Raw genomic sequence first — 8,640 nt, forward strand, 5'->3', positions numbered from 1 at the left:
CCCCACTTGCGAGGCTTTGCCTTGCAGATATTCTGTGTCATTGCTATTATTCTTCTTCTTATTATTATTACTACTTTTTAACTTTTCATTTCATTTCATTTGTACATAATGTGAATTCCTAAAAATATTGTTAGTTAAAATAACTACAAACTAACATATGATTAAAAGCCCAAAGCTAATTTTAGCAAGTTAAGTGTTTAATCAAGCCCTTCCCCATATCATTATAATGAAAGTAAAAGTTTTGGAATTAAATCACCCACTACACCAAGGGTCTCAAACTTAAATGAGCCGTTGGCCACTGCTGGAGCTGTCGCTTTAGTGTTCAATTAGAACTAAAAAAAACAAAACAAACAAACAAGAAAACACCAACACATAATTCCTAAAATGTGGTGTTTGTGTGTGTGTTTTTTTTTTAAATATAACAAGGCAAAACTGCAAACATGAACGCTGATTCTTTTCCTCCCTCCTAACTAACTGACGCCTTTCATTGAACTACCAAATAAACACAGTGGTACTCTCTTTCTGGTCAGACTGCGTCAGTGCTGTTGGGGGTGGGGGGGGTGTAATACATATATACATATATACATATATATATATATATGTATATATGTATATATGTACACGTTTCCTTCGTTTAATCACCAATGGTTTTTGGTTCCATCTCCTTTGTATCACACATCAAAAGAAATAAAAATGACTGTGTGTTTGACTTTATTCAGGGTGATAAAATTTACCAGAACTGTAAAAAGTGTTGGACATTTGGACCCATTTTAAATTGAGTAGTTTTAACCAAAGATTTGAACCATTATTCTAACCCTATAAAACCTGAACCATGACATAATTGGTAGAATTTTTTAATGCTGAGTCTCTTCAACTTTGTGACAGAATTAAAACAAAAGAAATTTCATAAATTGTATTAAGTTCGATAGATGCTGAACACGAAACAAAATGACTATTGAGTCTTTTTAACAAGTATGTTCTAATAAAACTTGGAAATACGAGCTAAGTGTGGTAGCGTTGTCTTTCATCTTTCATCTCATTCTTGAATAAAAAAAAGTCTACAAAACTCATTAGTCTTTCAAAAAGGGAGAAGTCTATAAACACAGAGTTGTTCGCTCATTTTATTTCACCTTTTGACAAAACCCCCCACCATGATAAAAAACAACAACAACACATGAAATCACCTGCTTGTAAAAATGCTTGATAATTTTTGCTGCATATGCATTACAACAAACACAAAAGAAATACAATCTGAAAACTATTCAGCTAGAAACTGCAAATCTGTGACATGATCATTAATATTGAACCAGTTAATTACAGAAAGACTGAAATTCATGTACTACAAACAAACCAATAAAAACACAGAATATATTTTTAAACTGATTTCAATTTAATTCGCATCTAGTCCCATAAATATAAGAAATACTCCATAAACTGAAAACACGAATTACTTTTTACTCTGTTTATTATACTCTTGAAAAAAAAGAGTGGCTATGCTAAGATTAAAAAAGCAAACACATGATCTTACATGCTTCTAATGTTTACCTTAATTTCATATTACATATACATTATAAGAAAGACACAAAAAACAGAAGAAAACTATTCAACAAAAAAAGAAAGACCAGTCAAAGGTGAGGCCTAGACTTCTAGACTTTAATCACTGACTACACAGTCAGATTTCATGGCAGTTTCTAATGCACATCCTTTGAATTTCCTAAAGAGCCCAGAAAAAAAACTCAGTGAGAATAACCTATATAATATATATTACACAGCGTGAACAAAAAAGAAATGTGAACTAAATCTCTATCATGGTGTAAAATATCTTAGAAAATGTATTGTAATTTGCTGTATTTGAATCTCTTTAAGCACACAAAGAGATTCAAAACACTGAACTGTGTTCTCTCAATATATTCTGGATGCAAGTAAAAAGTAAGAAGTAAAAACTTCAGTAAAGTTAAACACTTGTACTGCAAACATGGCTGCTTATTTGAATCATGTTACTTTCCTAATTGACGGAAAGTATGATGTGATTTCTGCTGCAATACAGTTTTCCTAAAGCGTACAAATAAAATATCTAATTTGTTGTTTTACTCAGGAGAAAAACAGGAGATGAAACTTTTCTTGTTCTCATTAGTTTTGTATTTAAATGCAGGACTTAAACAGCACGATGGTTGGAGTACCTAACCTCACAGTCAGTGTCATTCATACGAGGACGGGAGCTGCAGAGGAGGCCTCCTCCCAGGAACAGCAGTCCTGCAGAGCCCCAGCCGATGTAAAGCGATGATCCCAGCTCCCTCTTCTGAGAAGCGGACCAGAGTGGGTTGTAGAAATCCTTAATCATAGCGTGGGCTGTCCAAGTTACAGGGATTAGGAGCAAGACACCTGCAATGATGACGATAACCCCAGAAGCTATAGTCACATTGCTATTTTGTCTTTGATGCATCATACAGTTACTGCACCTGTACCCAACTACAGCAAACAGGATCCCAAAGAACCCTAACAGGATGGCGATGATGATGAGCGCTCGGGCAGCCTGCAAATCTTGAGATAAGGCCAACTCCGAATCATAGACCTTACACTGCTTCTGGCTCGTACTCTGGACCACACAGCTCATCCACAAGCCCTCATGGATTGCTTGAGCTGTGACGATGTTGGTACCAATGAAGGCTGTCACTCTCCACATGGGGAGCACACAGGTGATGATGCTCCCCAAAAAGCCGATGATAGCCAAGACCAAACCCAGAAGCTTACAGTCAGCCATCGTGATGAGATCTGCTGATCTCTTCAAAGAGGAAAGATGGTGTGTTCTTGAGAGCTGCAGTAATTTATCTGCATGAAAGTCAGGCAGGAAGTGGTTTTTAGGTGCCTGTAATAATTAAAGGAGAAGTTGACTGCTTCTTCACTGATGCATGCAAAGTTACATATAAAGACCAATCACTCCCCAAAAGAACATTTCATACAGAAAATCTGTATGTTAGATATTAGCAGATTTTAAAAAAATCAATCAATCAATCATTTGAAAAAGACATGGAGTTATTTATTGGATGACCCACACAGACTTTTCAAGAAATCTGTGAAATGGTAAATGGACTGATTCTTCTTTTCTACTTTCCCAGAGCACTCAAAGCGCTTCAGACAACATGCCTCTTTCATTCATTCATTCACACAAGCACTTTTTTCTGTTCTTAAGTGCTTTCTAACAGTCACACACAAGTGCAATGGATGCATCCCCTTGCGTTAGATAACTTTCTGGCACTACTCCATAACTCTCTGAGCGCTGTTCCCAACATCAATCATTTTAATTGGGTCCTTTTGACAGTTTTAAGGGCAAAAGTCAGATATCAAACATACTGCAGACAGAAAAAAATGAATCCTCCTGACAGCTTTGTCAGGTTTGCTGCCAGGGGTGGGCTACTATATCTGTTAAAGAAGGGTTTTTCACAACTTTGGCAACTGGAGACAGGCAAAAAGTGTCCCAGGTGCACTCTCAGGTGGTCAAAATTTGTTTACTTCATGGGTTAGAGATGGGTGGTTCACCACCTTCTGGCAGCGGATAGGCTCCCAGGTGCAGCTTAGTGGGACCAAGTTTATTTAACTCTTTGTTTGGACTAGTTACCACTGGCCATAATACAATCAAAGGTTACTTTTTGTTCCTAATCACTACACTTCAGACAGTATTGATCACATATGCTCATTCAACAAGTGGGACAAACTTCATTAATATACTTGTGAATAATATTTGATCTAAAAGTGTGGGTCTAAACATCCAAGTGTAGGTATGTATACAGTGTATACGAGTACATATGGTGACATAGTACATATGTGAGTATATGTTCAGTGTAAACAGGTATATATGTCATAAAAAATCCACAACAGTGTAGAGAAAAGAATTACAACTCTCAATAACTTCTAGTGAGAGCTACAGTAGATTTTCTTAAAATAATTTGTGATCAGCTGACCTGCTGCTTTTTGTGGATGTACGCACCTGAATTAATCCAGATGTCAGCAGATGTTATATAAGTTGTCCTGGTTGATTTCCATCCTGTACACCGAGAGTACACTGTTTATACTGTCTTTATATTGGACACTCTAAAGTTGGTATGAAGGTGGAATTCAGTGAATGGATCTCAGCATCATCACCTAAAATTCATATGAATATCTGCTGCACTTGATGTAACCCAAGTCTGACCCAACTCTCCGCACAGGTGATGATGCTCCCCAGAAAACCGATGATAGCCAAGACCAAACCTAGAATCCGCCTACAGCCAGCTGTCATGATGAAGCTAAGCTGATGGGTTTTTTTGAAAGCTGCAGAAAAGACTTCTGCAGGAAGTGGCTGAATCTGGGTTCCTCACTTAAGCATTACATTTTTTACTTTATACTCTGAACCACATCTCTGTATAACCAACCTGAGTGCCTTCTTGGTAATTACCATAGTGTTAAACTACAGATTATCTGTTTCAAATTATCAGTGTGACGTTGTCGGGTTTTTCCCTATAATTGTGAAGCTTTCAGACTCCCAATCACCACACCACTGCCTTTGTGTTTGTAACATCATCATTTTTTCCCTTTTCTCTTTTTGCCTCACCTCGCCTTTTTCCTCGCCTTGCACTGCCACAATGTCTTTGCTTCAGTTTCACTGAAATGTGAGATTTATTGACAGCAGATGGTAATGTTAAGTTCCTGGAAAGGACATATGGCACACATGGACTGACATGTTGGTGGTTTGAATGATATCAGGTTTATCTTTATCTCGGGAAGCCCTCTTTGCAATTTGTTGCTCCGTTCCCTGTTCAGCTTGTGATCATTTTGTTTTAGCATGAGATAGCATACAACTATTACTCACTTTACTGAATTGTAGAGGGGGACATCCAAATGCTCTGTGACTTGTGTCAAAGTTATTTGATGAGTACATTAGTTTCAAATTAGTATATAAAATATGTGAACACTACTTTTCTGCATTTACAGTACAAAACAAAAAGTATAGCAAAAACAAAAATCCTAAACAGCCACATTAGCAAATGCAGACCTTGATTAATAAACAAATTTAAAAAACAAATAAATAAGCAAAAAAAGAAAAATATTTTCAGAAACAGACAATCAGATAAGACCGTGCAACTAAAGATAAATATGTGTATTATAAAATATTGTGTAGGCCTATTGTTATGACTGTTTGTTTTTTCTTTGCTAAAGAAAGGCATAGTTAAACCTGCTCCACTGTATCTTTTTGATGCTTACACTTACACATCCAACTGCTACTACATCATTTTAATATTGAAAATGATCTATACAAGAATGTGTGTGTTTCCTTCCACCCCTATAAACAAAACATCAAAATAGTAAAAAAAAAAAAAAAGGTAAACTTTCTTTGGAAACAGACAAACAGCAATAAACAAATTACACTCTAAAAACTATTGTTTAAGCTCAACAAAAAAAATTAACGCAACAGTTTCCATTACTCTTTTTGAGTTATGATAACTTATGTTGAAATTAGATTGAACCAACAAACTATATTGAGTTACAGGAATTAAATTATCCTCCATAATCAAAGGTGATTTTAATTACCATTTACGTAATATTTGGTAGCTTAAAAACATATTTTTAAGTTGTTTACTCATAAAAATTATGTTCCTCCAATTACTTTTTCCACATTATTTGAAATGATTTTTAAGTGTTATGTAATTAATTACAGCAATTACAAAAACAATTTTTTAAAGTTCATTATTTAAAATATTAAGTTGCTGATTTTCATCATTATTATCATCATTTTAGCTTTCTCTTTTTTTTTAAATTGTAATAGCTTTTAAGAAAGGAATTCATTCAACATTTTTTTTATCAAATAACTTTTTTATTTTTTAACAGTAGGCATTTCAACACTTTGTATTTAAAAAGTGAAAATAAACCAGAAATTTAGATTTATACCATCACAGCCAAGTTATAGAATATGCCTTTATGTATTTAACACCACAGAAACAAATGTGTTCAATTGGTAAAAAATCTACTTAGAAAACATTTTGTTGCAGTAATACTTCCATGCAAGTGTTCAGTAAATGTTAACTTTCAATGCCTACCAAACTTTACAAGATCTTGCATCTTTCTATTACACAATGCAGCAAACACCTTTAAGATCAATGTTACACATACTGGATTCAAAACAGTTAACAATTTTTGAAACAGAGTCAACATCTTTAACATAATGATGGTTCCATCAAGGTCAAGGAACAGCTTCTGAACAACTTCAAAAGTATATTTCAGATCCTTGCATTAGCTCAGATTGAGAGCATATATTATGCCCATGAGCAAAACACAGCACCTTGGGAAATTCTGGCCCTCCATGATTTTTGTTTCCTCCACCACAATGGTTGCAGTCTTATGGTTAGATCCAGGGGTGTACCGGTCACTGATGATGGCAGTTTTTATCACCTGCCTTAAGTTCTTCGGTGTCCTTGTAAAGCAAATTTTAAAAAATAGGTTAGTGAATTATAGATTAGACTTTTATACTTACTGAATCTTAATGAATTCAGATGATCAATGGAACACACACACACTGCTGAATTACTTACACCAAACTCCATGAAAAGGTCCTCGTCCTTCTCTCCAAGGAAAGTGATAAGGCAGCAGATGGCTACTTCTCTGCGTGTTTCAATTGTATTGTGCTATTTAAGAAAAAATAAAGTATGAGTATAAAATACATGGGTGACTGCCAACAAAGTGCATTTCAAAGCTACCCAAAGTCTAAATAGTTGTCCTACCTCAAGAAGCATGTCCTTGATCTGCCTGATTCTCACTCCCTTAGCTCCTCCCCTTGATAAAATGACATCCATCAGTTTTGGGGTGCAATTGTCAAGTGTAGCCATTCAAGGCTTACAGTGGTTATTCTCTTGAACTCCTCCTTTATCTGTAGACCACACAAACAGAAGAATTAAACCTTGCAGACTATTAGCTATACTTCATTAATGAATGCTCTAATACATTATTTAAAGAGGATAGAAGTGATCTAAGGCTACCCCAAGTTTTGAGGGAACAAAAACAATCTTGGTGAAGACAAGGGAGACTTCCCCACCATAACCGTGGTGTAATCTCTAATGTTTTAGCAACCCTGTTTTTGCAGAGGTTTCGAATTTACACATTGTTCACTCCCAGCCCATTTTGTAAAAAATGTGTCCCAACTTAACAAAGCACTAATGACCCTAGATTATCACACTATACTAACTGCTTACATAAAGTCTTAATGTTAAGTAGATTCACATAGCCTATGCCAGAATAATGCTATTGGAATGACATTAACAATATTTCACACAATCTGATTTTTTAAAAAAAAAACAAAAAAAACAAAACAAAGATAGCTACAGCTCTTAAGATCAGGAACAGTACTTACTTTAAGCTGTATCACAATACTAACCAAAATCATTTACAATGTAATATTACGTATAGGTCATGCAAGTTTTATAAAGATATAAAATAGGTGAGCCAGACAGAAAAAATAAGCCTCTAGGTTATCCCTCTGACAAAACTATTCACAGTTTAAAGGCTTCTAATTTTGGTAAAAAGAAAAACAAAATCAGCCTAAGATCGAAATTAGATTGCACTGTGTAGCAAAACTTTAACCACGCTTTTCCTAGCCACAGTTGCACTCTCTAGCTGAAGACTTTTGTCAAATGAAACTTTCTAAGTCTTATCCTCTGCTGTGCTAAAGTTTAGAATGGCTAGCATTAGCTACATGTGGTAGTGCAAAGTATTTCCTTATCTGTATGAGCATCACATCATACACAAATCCACTACAGGTGACTAGCACAAATGCTTTGCTTGGTAGAACTGTTATTTGTAAAATGAAATGTTACTTACCTTGAAATGTCTTTTACAAAAGCTTGCACCATGCAACCCACATGTGTGAATTTGCCCGGGCTAGTTAAGTTGGTAGGGGAGGGAATTTGAAATCAGAAGTTACAGTGGAAAAAAAAATAAGTTATCTATTCAATTTCTTTAAGTAATTACAACTTGAATTTTATTTTGAACCCCTAGATCAAATACCTATAAAACAAAAACAAAAAAAACAAAAAAAATAAAAAAAGAAGGTATCTAAAAAAATTAGAATTTTGTTGCAGCAGAAACATAAAAGCAATGAAACTTTTTAGAGTGTTTCAGTCAGTCTTCACATGAACCTGTGGGTTTGCTTCTACTCTGTTGACGCGTGTTTGAACATTTCGCAGAGGGACATCCGCACGCTAAGTAGACTGAACTATATAAAGAACAACTTAGAGATAACCGCAGTCTAGTGATGGGATTTCCAGCTCTTTTTAGAGAGCCGGCTCTTTCGGCTCCGAACCGGCTCTTCTGGTTTTTTTGTTGCTTTAATTAATTTCTTATTAACAATAATATAAAATTATGCACAATAGGAATTACTAATGTAAAAACAAAGTGGTTTTATTTATATATGTTTATATATAAATATTTATGGTGGCCCCTTGAGACAAAGCACGTACAAACTCCAAAACACATTTCTAGCGTTAACTGAACTTCCAAAACAGAGCTACCCAGATCACTCAAATTACACAATTGAAAGCATATGTGTATTGTTTGTGTATTTATACACAAGCACTGTATATATTCAAATAATTTTAAAAAGAAAATGTTCATTTA

General features: G+C 35.0%; 1 protein-coding gene and 1 long non-coding RNA gene across 2 annotated transcripts; both read right to left on the reverse strand.

The window, feature by feature from the left end:
- Positions 1–1,017: 1,017 nt before the first annotated feature.
- LOC120733657 (claudin-4-like) lies at positions 1,018–2,974 on the reverse strand. The gene has a single exon (XM_040031965.1). It carries the CDS (start codon positions 2,759–2,761, stop codon positions 2,156–2,158), a length of 606 nt encoding a protein of 201 aa, XP_039887899.1. The 5' UTR covers positions 2,762–2,974; the 3' UTR covers positions 1,018–2,155.
- A 3,179-nt stretch (positions 2,975–6,153) lies between these two features.
- On the reverse strand, positions 6,154–7,802 carry LOC120733757. Its single transcript, XR_005695899.1, has 3 exons — positions 6,753–7,802; positions 6,564–6,656; positions 6,154–6,445 (listed from the first exon to the last, which is right to left on the reverse strand). It is a non-coding gene; the product is annotated as an uncharacterized LOC120733757 (long non-coding RNA).
- Between the last annotated feature and the right edge of the window lie 838 nt (positions 7,803–8,640).

This window comes from Simochromis diagramma, unplaced genomic scaffold, assembly GCF_900408965.1.
Source record: "Simochromis diagramma unplaced genomic scaffold, fSimDia1.1 OVJJ01000216.1, whole genome shotgun sequence".
Classification (NCBI taxonomy): domain Eukaryota; kingdom Metazoa; phylum Chordata; class Actinopteri; order Cichliformes; family Cichlidae; genus Simochromis; species Simochromis diagramma.

What these genes read in the sequence shown, in the direction of transcription:
- LOC120733657 (XM_040031965.1), bottom strand. Translation starts at nt 2,761, where the DNA reads ATGGCTGACTGTAAGCTTCTGGGTTTGGTCTTGGCTATCATCGGCTTT.